General features: G+C 35.0%; 1 protein-coding gene and 1 long non-coding RNA gene across 2 annotated transcripts; one reads left to right on the top strand and one right to left on the bottom strand.

Moving 5' to 3' along the window:
- Positions 1 to 151: 151 nt before the first annotated feature.
- On the bottom strand, positions 152 to 1,509 carry LOC120275135. Its single transcript, XR_005541064.1, has 3 exons — positions 1,421 to 1,509; positions 375 to 717; positions 152 to 284 (listed from the first exon to the last, which is right to left on the bottom strand). It is a non-coding gene; the product is annotated as an uncharacterized LOC120275135 (long non-coding RNA).
- A 13,015-nt stretch (positions 1,510 to 14,524) lies between these two features.
- On the top strand, positions 14,525 to 24,155 carry LOC120275668 (protein TRANSPARENT TESTA GLABRA 1). Its single transcript, XM_039282328.1, has 2 exons — positions 14,525 to 15,660; positions 23,878 to 24,155. The coding sequence occupies exon 1, from the start codon at positions 14,634 to 14,636 to the stop codon at positions 15,651 to 15,653; it is 1,020 nt and encodes a 339-aa protein (XP_039138262.1). The 5' UTR covers positions 14,525 to 14,633; the 3' UTR covers positions 15,654 to 15,660; positions 23,878 to 24,155.

Here is a 24,155-nt window from a genome sequence, read left to right as displayed (position 1 = left end):
AAAAGATAAATTAAACTCAAATACAAGTCATTATAGTAACAACAATAATTTAAATAAAAACTTATACCAATTACCTCATTTCTTGGGTTATACCATCTGTCGAACAAGGTCGGGCCATTGTTCTTCAAGAAACGATTTGAAGGTGGCTCCACTAAAACTCGTTCTTTTTCTTTTGGAATGTAAAATTCGGCCTTCAAGTCACCTTTCCAATCTCGCCATCTCTTGTTTAGATTTTGCAAAATCCATGTAACCGTCTCTTGTGTATGAGGAAAATCAAATTTTGTCTGCCATTAAGCATTAATTTAATAATAACAAGCAACATTAACCATGAATATGTGAAAAGAGAAAACATCAAAAACATTTGAAAAAATTACCATTAGGAGTTTTAGACATTTCGCTTTGTATGGAGTAAAATCTTCATGTCTCCAATTAGGAATGTTAATTGGAGCATACGCGCCATTCTTTGCAAGCACACCAAGGAAAGAACTTAGTGTGGCAGCATCTTTGGTGCAGGGGACTCCATATTTATCTACTTTAATTATAAATTTTTCCATTGATGTCCAGACATTTGCCATTACTGTCTTTCCTCTATGTCGGGACTGTTTTTCTTGTGTACTAGCATCATTTTCTTGCCCAGTTGATTCATGATGTGAAGAAGTATGAGCTTCTAGTAGCTCCATAATCTTCAAACTTTTTGATCCTCGAGCCATGAGTTTCCTATACAAATTTTATATTTATTAGATTGCAATAAAAATTTCTTGTGTACTAGCCATGAGTTTTCACAATCCATGAATCTTTATAAGAATTAGGAATGAACTATATTCTACAAATGGATATTTAGGGGAACAAATGACTATATTCTACAATGCAGTTGTCAAAAGCAACAATTTATCCAACATTCAAAAGCTGATAAACTAGTAGTTTTAATTCAACTTCCTTTAGTTCATAAGATAATTTTCACAATGCAGTTCTAATCTTTGGTTAAACTATTTCCTAATAAGAAAATCACAAAGAAAGAATTTAGTATTTTCTCTTCTACAATTAACAGTTAATAGGAGTGGTTTTCTAGGAATTAAATTACATTAAATCACTTCACCAAACTCCATTCCAAGAGAACTCATCACTCCCCACCAAAAATAATAAAATTAAAAACCAAACCCTTTTTCTTCTCTGAAATATATAAATCAAAAGCATGTTATGTTACAAAACTTCACACATTCCTAAGCCCTCTCTTGAAAAACAAGTCTGGTTTTATCCACCCAAAAAAAGACAAAGGTCCAGCAACCCATATTATCATTCACATTCGTCATAACATTAATGATTTGAAGTATAATAGCACACACGCATAGTGATGCTATTGTAGAAAGTGGTATTTCAGTATAATAGTAATAACAGTAAGATCAAAGAAGGGTTTCAATACCTTGGGATTGTGAATGAAGATTTAGCTGGACCCGGAGGTGGCGAGGAGAGTACAAGACAATTTCAGACACTCGATGATGGTCTAAAGCCTACAAAACAAAAGATATTATCAAAATAAAATTTCAGATTTGAAGAATAAAAAATTTCAGCAAGACAGTTTTTTCTGCCTTTACATGTTGCTCGCCATCCTGCTCATCAAATAATTTTGGTATTGCAAGAATCAACAAGGTAAGTTTGCCAAAAAAAAAATTTTAAAAAGAACAATCAACAAGGAAAAATTATAAACTGACATACATTGTAAGAACATGTTCTAATTCACCAAATGAACTTAAACAATTTATGCAAGTAATTCACATGAATATAAACCAATTCATGCTTTTGAGACTAAAAAATTACAGCTAGAGAAATATAACCAGCTCAAAACCAACACATATATTTAAAAAAAAAAAGAAAAATACCAATTAAAGATAAAAAAACAAAGTTTCATTCAGAGATACAAGGCAATTACTAACATCTTTTTCAATGGTCTATATCACCCATATCAAACAAATCCCTAGGCCTAGTCTTGATAACTATAGACCAATTCTCATTCTTCAAATCTTGCACATAGAACACTTGTTCAACTTGAGATGAGAACACATAGGGATCATGCTCTAATTTTTCACCGGTATGTATTAGGCGAGAAAAATTTACAAGAGTGAACCCAAATTCATCTTGCCTAATACCCGTATTATGGTGTACATCAACCCAATCACACTTGAACAACACAACCTTAAAATTACCATAGTAATCTAACTCAATAATGTCTCTTAATCTACCATAGTAATTTACACTTCCAACTTCTGAAGTGTTAACCACACCACTATTTTGAGTCATTCTATTTTCATCACGAGATTTGGTATGAAATCTGAATCCATTAATAATGAACCCAGAGTATCTCTTTGCTACTTTGTTAGGTCCCACACCAAGAGCCACAACTTCTTCTGGAATATCCGGATAATCTTTTTCCAAAACCTACATAACAAAAGATATTATCAAAAACAAAATTTCAGATTTGATGAAGTAAACTATAAAACAATTGTACAACAAGATTACCTTGCTTCGAAACCACAAATGAAAATTTTCATTCACTAACTTCTCTAATTCAACTTCAGAAAGACGAGAATGTCGACGTCGCTTTCTTTTTTCCAATTCAATGAACTCTCTACATAAATATATCACATAATAATTTGAGAGAAATGTGCCTTTTTATTCTCCATTGAATCATAAAGCAGAAATACTAACCTACGAAAATTCTCAATGTCATCACAATGACGAAGGACATAACGATGCGCTTGAACCAAGGAAATTTCATCTAAAACAATTTCTTCAATCTTCCCTATATGTTGACCAACACTAGAGAATAAAGTATTTTTACTTGGTCATTTTGTAGGCGGGTTTGGATTTCTCATTGGTCGGTTGAATTTTGTTTCAACCCCTTGAAGATATCGTGAACAAAATGTCAAACATTCTTCAGCTATATATCCTTCAGCAATGGAACCTTCAGGATGAGTTCGATTTTTAACATAAGATTTGAAACGCATGAAGAACCTAAAAATAAAAAGTTAAAATATATTACTTCATTATACATTTTATATTAAAATGATTTCATTTCTAATAGATTTAGCAACATACCTTTCAAAAGGATACATCCATCTAAAATTAATTGGTCCACCAAGTTTCATTTCTTCCACCAAATGAATGATTAAATGTACCATAATAGTAAAAAATGATGGAAGAAAAATCTTCTCCATTTGACAAATTGTCATAACAATTTGAATTTGAAGTTTTTCAAGCTCATTCACATCCACCACTTTAGAACAAAGTGATTTGAAAATTGTTGCTAATTCACTCACAACTTGAATGACTTCCTTGGGTGGATTCCAAGCTCGTAAAGCTAATGGAAGGATGTCTTCAACCAAAACATGACAATCATGGGCTTTAAGACCACCAATCTTGCGCTCTTGTAGGTTTACACATCTTGAAATGTTTGAAGCATAACTATTGGGCATTTTGATACCTTTAACAACTTGACAAAGAATTTCTTTTCATTCTATAGATAATGTAAAACAAGCCGAAGGTAGTATTTTCTTCCCATTTTCAAGAATTTGAGGGTGAAGTTTAGATCTTATACCAATATCAACTAAGTCATAGGCGTGCCTTCAAATTGTCCTTCGACTTATCAAGTCCCAAAAAGTTCCAATCAAAATTATCACACACATCTATGTGCATCAAATCAAGATTGTAGGGCGCAATAAGTTATGTTCCCAATAAGGTAACATAAAAAATATACTCCACCACTTCATATGATCAATAGGGCCCTTTGTCATTTCTACTTGAACTCTCTTCATTAGATCCTTGCACACTAATTTTTGGGTGTTTTTGTTCTTTTTACGCTTCTTCTTTGTATTTTCCTTCTTGCCTTTTTTCTTCTTAAATTTTCCAAAAGTGAATTGAAGCCCATCTAACTGATTCAACACATCACTTCCACTTGCTCGCTTTGGTGGTAGCCTTGCTTCTTCGGTGCCATCAAATAATTGTTTTTGATAACGAAACAAATGACCTTCGGGTAACCACCTACGAGAACACATGTAACAATATTTTTTACCCTTATATAACCACAAAGAAGATGTGTTTTCAGCACAACATGGACATGCAAACTTCCCTTTGGTGCTCCAACCAGATAAATATGCATAAGCTGGAAAGTCATTTATAGTCCACATTAATGCAGCCCGCATGTGAAACTTTTGATGTTTGGAAGCATCATAGGTTTCCACACCTTCCCACAATTTCTTTAGCTCATCTATTAGAGGTTGTAGAAAGACATCAATATCATTTGTCGGTCCCTTATCTCCTGGAATTATCATTGATAAAATAAATGAATGTTGTTTCATTCCAATCCAAGGTGGTAAGTTATATGGAACAAGGACAACTGGCCACACACTATAGTTGCTACTCATCATTCTGAAAGGATTAAAACCATCACTAGCAAGGGCAAGCCTAACATTACGAGAGTCTGAAGAAAAGTCTGGATATCGAGCATCAAAAGATTTCCATGCTTCACCATCTGCAGGATGTCGTAGAATTCCATCTTTATTGCGACCTTCATCATGCCACCTCATATCATTTGCAGTTTGCTCCAAAATGAAAAATCTTTGTAGTCTTGGTATCAAGGGAAAATACCGTAACACCTTCACGGGTCTTTTCTTAGTGCTATCCACCCAACGAGAAGTACCACAAATATGACATGATTCTGCACTTGCATACTCTCTCCAAAACAACATGCAATCTTGTTTACAAACATGGATTTTCTCATAATTAAGACCTAAGGTCTTAATGATTTTTTTTGCCTCATAAGAAGATTTTGGCCAAGATGACTGTTCACCAAATGCCCGACCTAACAATTCAAGCACCTTTGCAAATGATTTTTCAGTCCATCCACCTAAGCATTTTATATGATACAAATGTATTATGAATGACAATTTTGAAAATGTCTTGCATCCAGGAAACAACTCTTCTTCAACATCTCTCAACAACTTCAAAAAATTACTATTTTCTTCAGCACATCCATCTCCGAATTGTTCTACAGATATTCCTTCTGCTAGTTCTTCTATGTCTTCATCTGAATCCCGCAATTATCATCACCATCATCTTGAGCATCAGAAGTGTTTCTAAACATCTGAAAATTTAATTCTTGACCACCTAATTGACCAATCATACCCATTGTATCATGCAACAAAGCTTCCATATTATCAAAACCTCTAAAGTTTGCACCGAATAGCCCTCTTGTACTTGTGAAGTTTCAAGAATATGGGTTGAAGAAGATGATGCAATATCATTAATAGAAGAAAATTCACCATGACAAACCCATTGAGTGTATCCTCTTAAAAACCCATCACAAATTAAATGCACTTTAGCTTCATCCCTTGTTTGCCATAATGAGTTAACACAATGCTTGCAAGGACACATTATCTTCCCACCAACTGACTCATTATTAAAAGCAAACTCGAGAAATTGATCAACTCCTTCTTGATATTCCCTAGATTGTCTAGGCTTGTACATCCAACTCTTATCCATTAAAGAAAAATAGCACAGCTGAAATAAAAAATGACCAAGTTATTTTTTGCATAAAAAGCATTGACAATTATTTTTTGCATTCTTTCTTGATAGTTAATTGCATAAAAAGCATTGACAATTATAATATGTATAGATATTTAATTTAAATATTAATTTTATCAATCTACTTAAATACATTGTTCTCTATTGATGTTATCTTAATACACCTATTTAGTGGATGGAAAGAGAAATGGTAAAATGAGGAAATTAAATTAAATGTTCATGAATGTTTTTAATTTCAATTACTTGCCTTAGCCTTTGTAAAAACTTATAAGATTGATATTTATAATGAGATGAAAGGAGTAGATAATAAAAAAATAAAATAAATTTTTTAAAAATATTTAAAACGGAAAATATCATAGAAAAATTTAGATGATAAACATAATTTAGGAAGATTAAGGATCAAATGGCACCATTGTATCATATCATATCTTTATAACACTCCACTTATTGATTGGAATGGAGTCCCGAGATTTACTTTTATGAGGGTGAAAAAAATTTTCAAGAGAGGTCAAAGATTTTTTAGTGAATAAGTAAAAAGTGATGAAGGAAAAAGATTTTTCACAAAAATCATATTTTTAAATAAAAAAATTTTACAAATATTTTTTTTCTAAATATATAATTTTTATAGATTAAACTGGTGACGTGACATAAGTGATGCAAAACATTAGCATATCAATGAGTGATTAAAGTGTGATAGGGCATAAGTGGTTAAAGTGTGATAGGGCATAATTTTTAATGGTTTTCGATTTTTTAAAAATATTAAGAAAACAAAAATTCAAAAATGACATATGCGACAACTAAATCAAATCATAGACATGTATACTGATTCATCGACCATCGTAAGTTAAATGACCTTCTAGAAATAAACCCATTCTATCATGCAACTCGGAGGAAAATACAAAAAGATATTCTATCATTCTTTTCTTGATAGTTAATTGCAAATTTTTCCTATACATAAATGCATCAACAATGGAGAATTTGTATTTAATAAAAATATAAAAAAATAACTATAACCTTCCAAATATATATTAAAAAAAAAAAGCCTACACTTCTTGACTTTTCTGGTTTAGTTAGCCTATCTCATCTAAAAGATGATTGAACAAATAATGAGATTTTCATGATTTGAAAATCATGAAATAAAAACGATGACGTGCTAAGCAGTTATGTTTGCACAAGATGTGGTAGCACATCAATTTCATGCAATTTAAGGTGAGATTTCAATAAAATACAGCAGGCCATGAAATACAATCACTAAAAATAAGACTCTGCAAAATACAAAAGCAATAGACTATGGCCATGAATGTGCCTAACAGGGACAAAATGAAATATAAAAATTATAAGAGTAAATTACAACTGATCCAAATCTGGCTAAGGTAATTATAATAACTCAACATTCCAATTTCTTGAAACACATACAAAACAATACAAGCAAATCAATAAAAATGAAGACTGTTTTTCAAAATCATTAAGAAAATGAGCTATAAATCACTAATATGTGCCTCACAAGAACTAAATGAACTACATAACAAGAATAATACAAAGATTTTTATACATGAGCATGAACAACAGATTGGATTGATCCTAGCGAGAACAAAAATAAATCATAATAATTCAGCATTTCAACTCCTTGAATCAGACCACTAATAGCTAAAGGATTGGGATCAAAACACATCACAGAAATCATTCACTCAATTCATACAATCCAAAAACTACTCTAATGGCTCATAATTCAATTAACAATTATCTAAAACACCAGAACTAAAAATCATTGCTCATAATTCTATTAGCTCATCATGATCTGATTTACCTCAACAATCTAAATCATAGATACCAGGAAATACAAGTAACTTACAGACCAATCAATATAAAGAAGCCATAAAAATCAGGAAAGTGGAATAGTTCATTCGGATGTCTGGCAAGAAAGATTATCTGCTCTATGAAACTAATTAAACATAATACTTAATGTTTAATACAAGTGACCGACCATGTGAAAAATAAGTTTTATGAATGAAACTAGATATGAGAATACTTTTATCATATTAAAAATAAGATCTCATTCATGACCTCCATTTAGCTTGGCAGCTATCGACCCACTAAAAAGCAACAGGTATCTCTTCTTCAAAGTCTAAAATGACATAAAAAGATAACTCTAGCAAGTCTGATTTAAGAAGGGAATTTTTTTGTATAATGAAATTGTTCTTGAATTTAAGTGGTGCTCCTATGCACACCCATTTAAACAAATACATGTGAAGGAATGAAATTCACACAGAGATCCATGCGGTTTAATAAAAAAATACATTTAAAAAAATCAAACAAAAATAAATAAAAACAGAATCAAATATGTTAAATTTCTACATCTTTTTCAAGTAAAACAAAATTAGGACCAAATATGAAAGAAAATCCATTTTAAGGCTATAACTTCTCATGGCGGTCATGAAACCATAAAATATATATAAACAGATTAATGGGTTCCATCTCCACCATCAATTAACTAGAGATGGCGCATCCACTTTAGCCCATTTGATCATTATAATATACAGAAACAAAGAATGCTTGTGCTTGCCCCTAGCATGAGGCCCATATTAGAGAAGAATTGGATAGATGATCCCCGAAAATTGGGTTTCACAATATAAGCCCGTAGTTTCTTGACATCCGTAAATAAGGAACATTTGTTGAAAATATGAGATAATAAGCTCCGTAAACTATTTTTTCCATTAAGCTCTTCTCAAATCCATGGCCTAACTACCAAAAGCTCAAGAGCTAAACCACACCAGACAAGTTAATGAAATGCCAATTATTTAATTGCTCAAGAATGTGTTGCTTTTAACATGTGAAATAACCATATTTGTTGAGCCGCTTTATACGTAGTTTTGCCTCAATTTGAAGCAATAAGAAGTTAGCTCAAAATGACAAGTGTTTGATCACTGACATTTTATAGACAGATTGAACATCTTACAATTCTTGACGTTTAAAAAGAGATAATTTTCAGATGAGAAAAAAAAAAAATTCAAGTTCAACAAGCATTGTAAACTTCATCAGCCAAAAGATAATTGCAATTATCACATAATCCGATGGAAATTATAAATTCACAGCTGAACTAAGATTACCAAATTTATCAGAACATAGCATATCATCCAGAACAAGAAATATAGTAGCAAGTTATATGATCAGATGGAAATTAAATATTCACTGCCGAGCCAAGATTACTAATTGATCAGAACAAAGCATATCATCCAGAAAACAAAATACAATAACAAGTACTAATTATAAAAGCAACACCAACAACATGAAGTTCATCAAGGCCGCTTTAAGGATAATACACAGCCACAAGGCTTTAACACCCCCTACCACATCCCTAAAGCTTCAATTAGGGTTTGTTTGAATGATTCAAAATTCAACACCAATATGAGATAAATTAGTGAACTAAACTATTGAATCAATTATTCTAAAACTAATAACTGATTAAAGATAAACCAATAAACATCAAGATCCTCTATTAATTCACTTCCTCCCAAATTTTCACACCATCATCAACACCATCCTCCAAAAAAAAAGTCTCCCATCTTCATAACTCCCCTGCTGCTCCTCCTCCTCCTTTCTACCATCCTCCTCCCAACAACCTCCACCTCCACATTAAACATCACAACCTCAACCTTCAAACCTTAATTAAGCTCAGTAGCATACCAATTGAGAAGAAACCCTAAAAAAAAAGTCTCTCGGATGAGAATGCCTCTCTCATGGGGTTTAGAACTCACCGACGGTGGTGCGGTGGTGTGGCGAAGATCAGCACCTCACAGCAAATCGGTGGAGGTGATCGTCGATGCGGCTGTGCGGCGGTGCGGCGGTGCGGTCGTCAATGCGGCGATGTGGAGAAGATCGGTGAAGATCGGGCGAGTGAGTGCTGGAGATCGAGATCGAGAGAGAGAGAGAGAGAGGAGTGTGTGTGTGTGTGTGTGTGGGTGTGAGTGAGAGTGAGAGTGAGAGTGAGTGGAGAGAGAGAGTTTTTTGTTTTTATTTGTGGGGGTTTTTTAAAACCGGCTGTAATTTTTTTAAAAAATATATATAACATAATTATGGAGGGGTTTTCTAAAAACCCCCTCTATTAAAGTGCTTCTAAAACTAAAATTTGGTGTAGTGATTGATTATGATAAAGAATCCAAGTGGGTATATTATAATAATAATTGAAGTGAATAACTAGGTACAAGAGCATTATTATAATGATCTTCCACTACTACTTGCCTACAAGGGTATTAATGAAGTCCTAAAGATTAAGGATACACCACCCCTTGGTTTTGAGACATATATACCTCTTTAAGCAATGAACCGGCATTTTGTGTGATCAAGATCTTGCCTTTGCCAGAAAAAGTCTCTTTGGTTCCTTTTTATTTGCAGGCTAATCTAATTGGGCAGCTTAAACACAACATTGAGTATGTTAGAATGAAGATAGTAGCAAGGTTCATGATAACAATCTAGAGCTTACTATTGATATAAGCTTCATCCAGTTTTAGAGGTGGGTGCTCATACCGGTGTAGCACACCAAGATATTTTAATTGGAGAAGCAGTGTAGCAGTGGTCAAGTATGTCTGAACACGGATGAGTAAAGAGAGTCATTTTTGGAAGTTTATAAAGAGACCCAAGATAGTTTCAACAAGTTAGTTAACGAGGTTAGTTAACGAGCTTAATAACGTTAAGGTCTTCAATTTCTCTTGCTAATAAGGGTCATAAGACACTGATATTGTCTACATATTAAAGTTTACACATTTTACCCCATCACCCAAGAGGGATCCTGTGGAGGATCTTAGAGTTGAGAGCCAATTAAATATATTGTTGAAAGAATCGATAGCTAAGACAAACAGAAGAGCAGACAGGGGACCGCCCACTCTTAGCATGTGTTGTTGTTGAATGTATTCTTGCAAAATGACATCCACTGGGCCAACGATCTTGGATCTATTAGATGACAGGTCGCTGATGTAGCCTCTCACCGAATGGTGAGTTCGATTCAGTGACTACCAGCATTTCTGGGAGTTGTCGATAGTGGTTGTAGTACGGGTGGTTCCAGTGCCCACGTGAGCGTGCACCTGTCCCTCACTGTTCACCGAGACTTGTGCACGTCCCTGGGTCTCTAATGGGTTCACCCCGCTCCTCTTTCCCAAAAAAAAAAAATGACATCTACTAGGATTCTTGCTTTGTAAGTAAAAAAAATGATCCTGATTTAGTTGATTTAATGCCCTTTAAACCAAGAGAGATAAAAAAAAAATTACTAAGTAAAGCTCCCATCCACTTTATCAAAAATAAATTTTGGTGAAATTAACTTTGACAATATATATTTCCTTGTATATTGAACTTTTTGAAAGTTGAAAATGAACTCGTGGGCCATGACATTATTATACCTAATGCCCCTCCTTCGACGAAGGTTCATCAAGAAGTTTATTATCCCACGTAATACGTTCGCTAGACTTTGTGAAATGATGTCAAAAGATGTATTAATGAGGTCGATACGGCAGAAGTCTGAAATGTTGTTTGGTTTATTAAGTCATTCAATTTGTTCAAGGCTTACGTGTCCGGATTAGAAGTTGTTGCATCATCCATGAAGGCCATTTTGGACTATGGGCCTTTTTGAGAAAAAAATGGAGATGACAATCTTATCCTACCATCATTATAGTTTCTGAGTCATTAGAGTTTGTCTTTTCTTCTTTTTTTCCCTTAAACTTATCTTTTGATAGGTATGGTCCGTGCAAATCATGACTATATGTACCTTGCCTTGATTGCATAACCAAATCATGGCTACATTTACCTTGTCTTTTTTGCACCAACCGTCCTTATTTCTAGGATCTCAACCTAACCCTCGATTAACTCGTTTAAAACCTAATTCATCAACAAAATGAAGTTCTAAAATTTCACTTTATTTTAATTCATATTTAAGCCTTCTTTTAAAGCAAGTTATATGTTATCCAATTACAAATGAAACAATACATTTTAAAAATGAGAATTAAACAATACAATTCCATGTGATGGGCTTTTAACTTGGATTGGACTTTGGAATGGAGGCCAGATTACATGGCCCAGGAATTCCAAGTAGTCGCTTTAGAGCTTACAAACCTTTTCTTCTACATTTTCTCGATCTTTAATTGACATGAACTTTGATTGAAAATTCAATGAGATATCCAAACATGAATTAATTCAATTAATCCTTACAACAACGTGTGAGTTTTGTGATTACTTTTTTTTTTTTAATTATTATTGACTTAAGTAAAAAACTCTTTTGTTATTTTTAATCATAAATCAATTCATTTGTTACAATTTTTTTTTATATTAACATTACTACTTGTCAAACTTAAGCTTTCATACCACAAAAAAAAAATCTAATAATGACAACCACTAATATTACTGTTCATATAGCTCATTGTGAAAAGACAAGGCCCACATATACTTGCATATTTCTTTGACAATTTTTTTGAGGGATGGTGATTGTAATTTTATTTATATAAAAGAAACTTTTATTATTAATAAATATGAGTAAACTATTTAATATTACCAACGGTCTTTGGGTCAATTGATATCGGGTCTTTTGTATAGAGTGTTTATTTTCAGAAGGACTCGAGATCATACCTCATGTCCCTACTTCGAGGTGAGGCGTATGGGTCGAGTGTTACTAATCTCACACTACGTATGCGTTCGCCCGGGTTACGGTCTCATCACTTTAAAAAACTATTTAATATTAATAAAACTAAAAAAAACTGATATAAACACAAAATAGATTTCTACAATATTTGAACTTCTCTTTGTTATAGCTTAAAACATAATAATAAGAGTAATATATCACCTAGTCTAAAAAGGCTCTTCATTAATGATAATTCAAAGGAATTAAAAACAATTCAACACCGAGACTCTTCAACAACACCATCTTTGAACATGAAAAAAAGCCCATAAAGAAAGTTGTGAGTCTTGTGACCATCAACATCCCGTCTATTTCAATATCCACAATTATTTTATTTATACTAAACAAAAATTAAAATAAACAAATTCATTTAAAAATTGTGAGTCTTGTGACCATCAACATCCCGTCTATTTCAATATCCACAATTATTTTATTTATACTAAACAAAAATTAAAATAAACAAATTCATTTAAAAATTATAATTTTTAATTATATATTGATTTTTCGCAAAAATAAAACTCAAAGCATGAAGGTTGACTTTGACCAGATACTTCTCAGTCCACACTATGTATTTCAGTGCGCATGACAATTTAATTATGTTAAAAAAAAAATTAAATCAACAAATTTTTTTGATAAATTACATCAACATATTTATTTCAAAATCATTTATTTATTTATTTTTTAAAAGGTGGATAAACCATTTCAATTAAAACAAAAACAACATACAAATCTTAACCACAAGAAGTGGAACAAAACAGTTACAAACCAACGTGAAAAAAGAACACAAAACGAGGTGAAACAACCGCCTCAACCCTCCCCTAGGACCTCGGCCGACTAGTCAATGTGCGAAGAGAGCCCTGCATCCGGAATGGATGCTACAATCTACTCCTCCCCCGTCGAGCTCAGAAACTTCAGGCTACGCCTGATGGAAGTAGAATGCTCCTCAATCTTTGCTCTCGATCTTTCATTAACTGTAGAAAACCAGGATAATAATATTTGATCAATCTTCACAATTAGAGCATGAACAGACACCATAATATCGTTAAACATGCAGTCATTCCTAGCCAGCCAAAGATTCCACACAATCGCTTTCACCACTAAGACCCCTAACTCTCTACAGACCGGTCTGACAGATAATTTCCAAGCCCCCCAAACCAGATGCAGGTACTCTAGCAGATCCGGGAGACTGAGCATACGACTGAAGTACCTCCACACCTGTTTTGCCAATGAACACTGCAAGAAGAGATGATCCACCGTCTCAGTCGCCGCATTGCACAAGACACAAGTCACCGTCGGTAGCCGGTTACATCTTCTGATTTCTAAGTTCTCCAAGGTTAGAATCCTGTTTTTCCAAGCTAGCCAATTAAAAATGTTTATTTTCTTCGGGCAAGTACTTTTCCAGAAAAATTTCGCCAAAGGGCACCGCAGTCCACCATCATTAAGGAAAGTGTAGAATGATTTCACTGTGAACATCCCATTCCCAGTAAGACGCCACCTTTTAATGTCTTCGATCACCCCCTCCTGCACTTGCCTCTGCTCCATAAAAGTCCTCACTTCCGTCTCCTCCATGAATGTAGACTGAGACAAAAGAAAAAACAGGTCACTAACAGTGCCACTCGGTTCCAAAGATCTACCAAATTCCTCCTTCCAAATACACATCGGTGCTCTGCCACTTAACCAGCTATCTTTCCAAAATAACGTCTCCCTCCCAGAGTTAATGCCATGCACGATGCAACTTCGAAAAGCCGGAAGACAATTTAACACCTTTTTCCAGAAAAAGAAATTCTCCCCGATTGCCTAGGGAACATATTCCAACGGTCCATACCGTAGTTGAACTTAATTACATCGGCACCACACCATGAACGGTCCATCATAAATCTCCACCACCATGTCCCCACTAATGCCTGATTGAAAGTATGTAGGTCCAAAATGCCCTAACCCCCTTGGTCGCGGTCACGACAAATATTATTTTTTACTTATAGATGGATTTTTCGCCCAAATACTTTTTTAAAAAAATATACTCCCTTTGTTGCTTTTTATTTGTTACAAATTCATGTTATTTTTTATTTGTTATGTTTTTTCTAAAATTAATATTTTATTTAATTTTTTTATTAAAATTAAATATAAGAGAGATATATGAAGATATAAATTATGGGTAATTTAAAAAAAACAAATTTTTTTATAAACATTTCTGAAATAATTAAATTTCTTGATCGGTTAAGATCCGGTTAACAATGATAGATTAAAAAACACAGATCAGATGCATGAGAGTTGACTTTTCTCATTTCGTTGACCACGTGCTGCTGCTCAGTCATACCTAACGTTCCCCGTTCCTTTGCCCTCAAAACTGAAAACCCTCATCATCTCCATCTCATCATCTCCGTCGAGGTTTGCAACAATGGAGAAGAACCCTAGCTCCCAAGAATCGAATGCCTTTACGTATGAGTCCCCTCACCCCATCTACGCGATGGCCTTCTCCTCCACCCCTTCTCCGTCACCACGACTCGCCCTTGGCTCCTTCATCGAGGACCCAAACAACCGCGTCGACGTGCTTGTCTTCGATGAAGACTCTCTCTCCTTCCGTCCCCTCCCCGCGCTCTCCTTCGACCACCCGTACCCTGCTACCAAGCTGCTTTTCCACCCCAAACCCCCTTCGCCTCTCCTTGCCTCCTCCGGCGACTTCCTCCGCCTCTGGCACCTCCCTTCTGACTCCTCCTCCCCTACCGAGCTCCGCTCCGTCCTTAACAACAGTAAGTCTGCTGAGTACTCTGCTCCTCTTACCTCTTTCGATTGGAATGATGCCGAACCCCGCCGCATTGGCACCTGCTCTATCGACACCACCTGTACTGTCTGGGATATCGAGCGCTGCGCCGTCGAGACACAGCTTATTGCTCATGATAAGGAGGTCTACGACATCGCCTGGGGCGAGGTCGGCGTCTTCGCCTCTGTTTCCGCCGATGGATCCGTCCGCATCTTCGATCTCCGTGACAAGGAGCATTCCACTATCGTCTACGAGAGCCCTCGCCCTGATACCCCACTGCTACGCCTTGCCTGGAACAAGATGGACCTGAGGTACATGGCCGCTACGCTGATGGACAGCAATCGGGTGGTTGTGCTTGATATCCGCTCACCTGCGATGCCGGTGGCTGAGTTGCAGCGGCACACAGCTGCGGTTAATGCGGTTGCGTGGGCGCCACAGAACCCCCGCTATCTCTGTTCTGCAGGTGATGACGGGCAGGCCTTGATATGGGAGCTTCCGGCGGCGGCAGCAGCGACAACAGCAACGACTTCGGAGGGGATTGATCCTGTTCTCGTTTATCCTGCTGGTGCGGAGATCAACCAACTCCAGTGGTCAGCGGCTCACCCTGACTGGATTGGCATTGCCTTCGCGAACAAGGTGCAGCTCCTCAAAGTCTGAAGTTGAGGTAAGTTAATTTGGGCTTTAAAGACTTACTTCTTCTTGGAATTGTGTCCTTTGACATTGGCTTTGGTTCTTCAGAATTCTTCCAAGTTTTTTACTTTAGAATGCATCTTGAGAATATTGAACTTTTCACTGTGAAGTTTTAAGATGTTGTAGTTGTTTGCTGACTATGTTATATAAGTGAAAAAATATATTACCTTTGCTAATGTCTGCACAAATTAGTTAAAGATCGCGCTTTCCATGAAAGGTGGTTCTTTTTGTCACTCAATATGTGTGCCCTTAATTTTTTTATACATTGCAGGGAATATGAAGAAACTGTTAGAAATCTTGATGCGTGAAATAGGTGAAAACTAATATAGCTTGAGGCGTGATAGCACTGTCCTCAAGGATAATTCGCCGACACCAACCAAAAATTAATACGACGTATCCTCCAGGATTCAACAAGCTCTTCTATATAAAAAATAGGATCAGGAACAACAGATAAAGAGAGAAGATTAACCCAGCGTAAGAAGAAAGGGTGAAAAGGTAAAAAGGAAGAGAGAGCTTTTCTTATCTCATCTTATCTCTTATTTTGAGATCTCTTATATAAAATCTCTCCTAACGGGTAGTTTGAAATCTTAAAACCCACGTTCTCAAATCTGTTAGAGTGATAATAGGATTACATAAATAATGGAGGAACTAAGTCAATATTTAACTAAATCCTTTTGAAATATTCTTATCTCTTACAACAATCCCCCACATTTCAAAAGGACGACAAAAGTCACTGCTGGGTCTTTCTTATTTTGTATAATGCATCGATTCTGGTGTCTTTAGACTATGAACCAGAACTAGAAAGAAATGAGATTTAATTTACAGAATAAGTGGTGAAGCGTGAAGCTTCTATGAACCAAGAACTCTTTTGTAAACTAAAATTCTCATCAATCACATTATACATTCGCAACTCTGTTGTTCTACGCTGATGTGCGCTAATAGGCCATGCGCGTGCCTGGATATTCATGAGTGCTCTAGAGAATTTTGCATATTCTCATAGGAGCGGCCCCACTCCACACTCATATAGGTCATTCCATCAAGTGTATACTGCAGTTTAATACACCACTTATAAAAGATATGGAATTTGATTAAGAGGTTAACTCAGCCTCACTTTCATTGCAGTTAGCACTATTTACACCATAGGAGGGACATGCATGTGTATAGTGCTCAACAAATCAACTAACGACTTGTTATTACCCATATGAACCTAATTCATGGGATCTCCAATCACATAGGTTGGGTTACCATCATTGTTGATATCTCAAATTTGCTTTAGTCCCATTCCCCTCGATGTTTCATGTATAAGTTTTCTTCCCAAAGGTTTAGTCAGAGGATCGGCCAAATTCACTTCCGACTTCACATAGTTAATGGAAATAATTCCATCTCTTAGCAGCTGCTTCACAATATTATGTCTCAATCGAATATGTCTGTTTTTCCCATTGAATGTCTTATTTTTTGCAATGGCTATTGCTGCTTGGCAATCACAATGCATAGCCACAGGAGGTGTAGGTCTTATTCCCAAAGGAATATTTGCTAAGAGGTTTTTCAACCACTCAGCTTCATTGCCAGCCAACTCTAAAGCAATGAATTCAGATTCCATTGTTGATTTCGCAATTATTGTTTGTTTTGTAGATTTCCAAGAAATTGCTCCTCCACCAAGAGTGAACACATAACCACTGGTGGATTTAGTCTCATCTGTATCTGAAATCCAGCTAGCATCACTGTATCCTTCTAATACAGCAGGAAATCCACTATATAGAATACCATAGCTCATGGTACCTCTCAAATATCTCATTAGTCTAGCTAAGCTAGTCCAATGTTCATGATTAGGGTTATGTGTGTATCTGCTCAATCTACACACAGCATAAGCTATGTCAGGTCTAGAAAAATTCATCAAATGCATCAGACTCCCAATGATCTTAGCATACTCAGATTGAGCGATAGGATCACCTTTATTTTTCCTTAGTTGAGTGTTAGCATCATAAGGAGTACTCACTGGTGTGACATCATAATGTCCAAACTTCCTAAGAAGTTTCTCAACATAATGTTCTTGTGATAGCATTATTCCATCACCTTTCCTTATGATTTTAACACCTAAAATCACATTAGCTTCACCCATATCCTTCATATCAAATTTAGAAGCTAGAAAACCTTTTGCTTTATGTACTAGCTCAAGACTAGTACTAAAGATAAGCATGTCATCTACATATAAGCATATAATCACACAATCACTACCATCAAGTTTTGTATAGACACATGTATCCCCTTCAAGAGAAGTATAACCATCATTTAATAAAACTTGATCAAATTTCTCATGCCACTGTTTTGGTGCTTGTTTTAAGCCATATAATGATTTGAGAAGTTTGCACACTTTATTTTCAAGACCAAGAACCACATATCCCTCAGGTTGTTCCATATAAATTTCTTCTTCTAAATCACCATTTAAAAACGCTGTTTTAACATCCATTTGGTGAATAAAAAGCTTATAAATTGAAGCTAAGGCAATTAAAACTCGGATAGAAGAAATTCTAGCCACTGGCGCAAAGGTATCAAAAAAATCAACATTTTGCTTTTGAGAAAAACCTTTTGCAACCAATCGAGCTTTATATTTTTCAATAGAACCATCAGGTTTAAACTTTTTCTTGAAAATCCATTTGCAACCAATAGGTTTAGCTCCATGAGGTAAATCAACTAAAATCCAAGTTTTATTTTGAGCAATAGAATCAATTTCAGTTTTAATAGCATCTTTCCAAAAGAGAGCTTCTTTAGAAGATATGGCATCAAGATAAGTTTGAGGTTCATTATCAACAAGATAGGTATAAAAATCATTTCCAAAAGTATTTACTTTTCTTGGTCTTTTACTCCTTCTCAAATCCTCAATTTCAGTGTCATTTCCACTAAAAGGTGCATGAGAAATAGTATCACGTTTCAAAGGAAAAATATGTTCAAAAAATTCAGCATTCTTGGTCTCAATTATAGTGTTGCAATCTAGAACATCACTTTTTAAGTACTAGAAATCTATATGCAGGCACTATGTTCGAGCATAACCAATGAATAAACAATCGGATGTCTTTGAACCTATCTTCCTTTTCTTAGGATCGGGTAGCATAACTTTTGGCAAGACACCCCCACACTTTCAAATATTTTAGATTAGGAGGATATCCTTTCCATAACTCATAAGGTGTCTTACTAGTTTTTCTTATAAGGAATTCTATTTTTGCAAGTGACATCTTTGAAAGTATAGCTTCACCCCAAAGGTTATCTTGTGCATTAGAACTAACTAGCATGCAATTCATCATATCTTTTTAAGGTCCTATTTTTTTCCTTTCAGCCCACACCATTAGATTCGGTGAGTAAGGAGGAGTTGTCTCATGTATAATACCTTCCTTTTTCACAATAATCATTAAGTAAAAACATACTCACCACCTCTATCCGACCTAACCCTTTTTGATTTTTCTTATTTAGCGATTTTTCTACTTGACTTTATATATAAGAAACATATCAAAAGCTTCATTTTTATTTCTAAGTAGATATACTTTAGAGTATCTAGAGAAATCATCAATAAAAGTTACATAATAATTCTTACCACCTCCGGTCATAGTTTGCTTTTAAATCTCCTACATCTGTGTGAATTAAACTCAATAAGTCTGATTCTCTAGAAACAGGTGAACATGTTTTCTTGGTTTGTTTAGATTCGAGCACAAATTTCACATTTACTCATGCATGTATTCTCTGCTAGAAATCAAAACCAAGTTGTTGCATTTTTAATATAAGCATTACTAACATGTCCTAGTCTAGCATGCCATAAATCAAAAGAATCAATCAAGTAAGCGAGAAGAACTAGCATTTTCATTGATAATTTCAGCAACATTGAGAACAAAGAGACCATGATTACAATAGCCCTTTCCCACAAAATTATTATTTTTGGTCATTACAACCTTATCGATTCAAATGACACTTTCACTTTCACTTTTCCTAACAATCCCACGAAACTAGGTTGCTTGAATGTTAGGAATATGAAGTACGTCATTCAATGCCAATGTCTTGCCGAGGTTAGCTTGAGAAGGATTTTTGCCTTTGCCAAGAAACGAAGCGGTTCGTGAATCACCAAGATAGACTGTTTCTTCCCCTTCTTGAACTTGGGTATAGGACACAAAAGCATCTTTGTTTGCACAAATATGCCTAGTAGCCCCAGAGTCTATCACCCATTCTTTCATATTGGCCACAAGGTTTACTTGGGAAATGACCGCAACAATTATATCATCTGCCTCCACCAAATTTACATTTGGTTTAGCAGGATTGCCATTTCTCCCCATCCTCTTTCTGCATTGAGGCGCATGGTGGCCTGGTTTGCCACACACAAAACAATTGCCTTTCTTCTTGAAAGTGGGGTTGTAAGGTTTAGGCTTGAAATCATGTTTCTTTTCGTACCTTTTATTTGGCTTGTGTGGCTTGTCTTGCAGCAAGTTGGCATTGGTAGTAATCTCCTTTCCTTTGGCAGCTTTGCACTCCTTTCTATTGGTGTCTTCAATTATGATATGTGTAATCAAGTCTGCAAATGAGAGTTGCTTGTGCTTATGCTTAAGTTGTTGTTTGTAGTCATTCCATGAATGAGGCAACTTCTCAATGAGCAAGCCAGCCACAAATTCTTCTTGCAAAATAATGTTCTCTGACTTGAGATCTTCCAGCAGCTTGTGGTACTCATTAATTTGCACTTTGATGTCTTTATCTTCTGTCATCTCCCATCTATAGTATTTTCCAATGACAAATTTTTGTTTTCCAGCATCTTCAGCAGTATATTTTGTGATCATGGAGTCCCATATCTCCTTTGCTTCCTTATTGGCACAATATACATCAAACAGCTCGTTAGAAAGAGTGCTAATAATTGTGTGTCTACAAACCTTATTGGCATGAACCCATAATTCGACTTGCTTGGGGGATGACTCAAGTGGCTTAGAATTAATAAGAGCATATGCAACCCCGTGCATATCTAGAACCGAGAACACTCGTTCTTGCCACCTCTTGAAGTTGTCTCCATTAAAAATTTCAATCTTGGAAATGTCAGGAAATGGTTTGGCATACGAAACAGCAGGCAATAGCGGCACAGCAGAAATGGCAGGACCTCCATTTGCAGCAGCAACAGTAGAACCACCAATGTCTGGAACAACATCAGAATCAACAGCAGTAGCAATGTCCCCAGCATCAACAGCATCAACAGGAATGTTTCCACCTCCAGTAGCCATTATTATCCTTGAGAATGTTAGAAATCTTGATGCGTGAAATAGGTGAAAACTAATATAGCTTGAGGCGTGATAGCACTGTCCTCAAGGATAATTCGCCGACACCAACCAAAAATTAATACGACGTATCCTCCAGGATTCAACAAGCTCTTCTATATAAAAAATAGGATCAGGAACAACAGATAAAGAGAGAAGATTAACCCAGCGTAAGAAGAAAGGGTGAAAAGGTAAAAGAAAGAGAGAGATTTTCTTCTCTTATCTTATCTCTTATTTTGAGATCTCTTATATAAAATCTCTCCTAACGGGTAGTTTGAAATCTTAAAACCCACGTTCTCAAATCTGTTAGAGTGATAATAGGATTACATAAATAATGGAGGAACTAAGTCAATATTTAACTAAATCCTTTTGAAATATTCTTATCTCTTACAACAGAAACTAGATTTATTTTCTTTCTTAGAGGCAATGGTTCACTATAAGCTAGTTGAAAATGGCCTTATGATAAATGAATGGTTCACTATAATCTATATTGCCTTAAGATAAATGTAAGATCTTAGCTATACTATCATCTCAAGGTTAGCTTTTGTTAGATAAGAGCAAGGATTTCCAGTAGATCTATTAACTCTATCTTTGACACAAGATCATAAACCATAAGATAAAATGCCTCAGTAACCTATTACCAGTAGCTTTCTATTATTGTGGTGGTGATTTGACTTCTCGCTGTAACTCCATAGAGCAAAGCTCCATCCAGCATTAGTCGTGCTCTGTCTAGTTCCCAATTGATTCTTTGGCTGTTCTTTCAACAAATTGTTCTATTGAGGTGGAAAAAGGCATTAAGGTCAAAGCTGACGCTTCTTTTAGCTACTCCAATAGCCAAAACCTAGAGATGGAGGGTGAGTTAAGTTAATTAAGGATGGATTAAGAGTAGGGTTAGGGGATAGAAAGAGATTCGGATCCGATAAACTAATCCATCTTTTTAATGTTTTTTTAATTTTTTTTTATTTGTTTAATGATATTTTATTCAAAACAATGCCACATCAGCCAAGTTAAACGGCAAAACTAACCCCCATTACCTAGATATATTTAATTGACCCAATCAAAAAAGTAGAGGGACAAAAAAGTATTAAATCATAGTAGGAGGATCAAAAAGGCAGAGTGACTTAAGTAGAGGGACTGATTGGGGTATTCTACCTAGTACAAACTATTCTAGATACTGAATTTTAAATCTTCCATTGAGGGAAAATTGGGAGAAGCTCGTGTGTGGTTTAACCATGATACATTTATATGAAAAGTATTAAATTTGAGGAATTATGTCTGTTTTCTAACTCATCTTTGTAATTTGGTTCATTAATTCCTGTCACCATATCATTAGATGAATTGATGATTATCTCTCTTTAAACCTCAACAAGCCAACTAAATTTTTTGAGAAAGAACATTATCATCATAAGCTACCTTCTTGCTTGGGAGCATAGGAGGTTACTGGTAACCTTCATTGAACTTGTGCCCAGAATTCATTGGGTTGTTGCATTTGAAGAAACATGCTAGTATGAATCATATCTAAAGTGATCCGATTTGGATTTCTGCATTCCAGATCATGCATTATTGTCAATCAGAGTTATCTGGGAAGTAGTAGATAACTTGAGTCAAGTTTGTTAATGTCTTGTAATTTAGCGGTCATTGTGAAGCTGATTTTGGATGTTTTGAGTGTAACTTGAAAGGAAGATATTTTCAATGAAAATATATTATATTATATTTTATTTTATTTTTTCTCATTTGCTTTGTTGTAGTTTTTTTTTTTTTGGTAAAATTGTTGGGAGTTGTGTCTTGAGGCTTGCTAATTGCTGTATGTTCCTTCAAAATTTAATAAGATCTGTTTTGTAGCTACAGTATTTCTCATTGCATTATCATAGATTTATTATTATTATTTGCCTTTAGTTCTCATTGCCCTTTTATATACATTTAGACTGTAGCTTCAGCACACTGTATTTGATAATAACTGTCTATGTTTACTGGCCTTTATCATTCTCCTAAATCAACTTACGTGAAGAGGATAAATTCATCATTCCTCACCTAATAATGTTTAGTCTTCTTTCATTAAGATGAATATCGACCTTGCAAGTTGCTTGGGCTGATATCAAAGATTTTGTGGGAGTTGTAAGGAGCTTAAATCCTACTGCCTTGTTGGTTGAGGGTCAAGATGATTTGATTGAGTTTAAATTTTGACTTTAATTGTTACAGTTTTTTAATTAATGATGGATGCTTGTTAATATTAATATTAATATTTTTTCAAATCAATTATTAATTATGCTTATTTAAATATTTAAATCTTGTAAAAATGATGGGATGACCTGATCGATTTGGATAAACTGGGCCCTAAAATATCCCCCAACCAACAAGGCCATGGAGAATTGAGTAATAAATTAAAGGTACTTACAAATGTCTTAGAACTTTATAAGTTATATGCATTTACAATATATATCATAGACTTATTCTTGTGCAACGTTGAACCATATCATACAAAATGTTTTACTTCAGATGATTCGAAAGAGTTGAGCTGCAGACTGAAAGTTTTAAGAAAAGTGTATGGAGTATACATTCTATCATCTGGCATATATCATCTCCGTGCACTAGTCATTACTCATTAGATTCTTGTGCACAAATGCTTGCGTCTTGTTGGTTATGATCCTTATTGAGCCAGGGAAAAGCATTCCTCTGAATGAAATTTCATGTTCAAATCATAGAAATTTATTTTCCATATTTAATCCTGTTAAGTTTCTTATTCTTGTGTCATTTGTCCAATGCATTTATCTTCCATTCGTCTTTTTGAAACCTGTCATTTGATTTGCTTTTCCATTCATCGGTTTCCATACTCTTCTTTTCTTTTCCTCTTAAATTACCATCTGTTACCAAAACTCACTCTGTAATTTTGTTTATCTTGTCATTGTAATTTTCAGGGTACAAAGAGAAGACGAATACTCAAGCACAGTAAAGAAGTTTGAGGCCATATAATATAATACACATAAGAACATCATCTGTATATCTTGGATGTTCAGGTAGCAGTATCAAAATCTCCCCCACTTCTCTTGTTTTAGACACTGTTGAGGAACTTCTCATTGCTCTTTCTCTACTCCCAGAAATTCTTGTTTGGTTTCCAAGCAAATGCAAATTTCATGTAGCTAAAGTTGGCGTGCGGATAGGATTATTTAGCTTGAAATTTATTGACTCTTTTGTA

The sequence above is a fragment of the Dioscorea cayenensis genome, chromosome 14 (assembly GCF_009730915.1).
Source record: "Dioscorea cayenensis subsp. rotundata cultivar TDr96_F1 chromosome 14, TDr96_F1_v2_PseudoChromosome.rev07_lg8_w22 25.fasta, whole genome shotgun sequence".
Taxonomy (NCBI): domain Eukaryota; kingdom Viridiplantae; phylum Streptophyta; class Magnoliopsida; order Dioscoreales; family Dioscoreaceae; genus Dioscorea; species Dioscorea cayenensis.
This window is presented reverse-complemented; position numbering and strand designations above follow the sequence as displayed.

Bases quoted from the DNA above. Each gene is read 5' to 3' on its own strand.
- LOC120275668 (XM_039282328.1), top strand. From the start codon at position 14,634: ATGGAGAAGAACCCTAGCTCCCAAGAATCGAATGCCTTTACGTATGAG.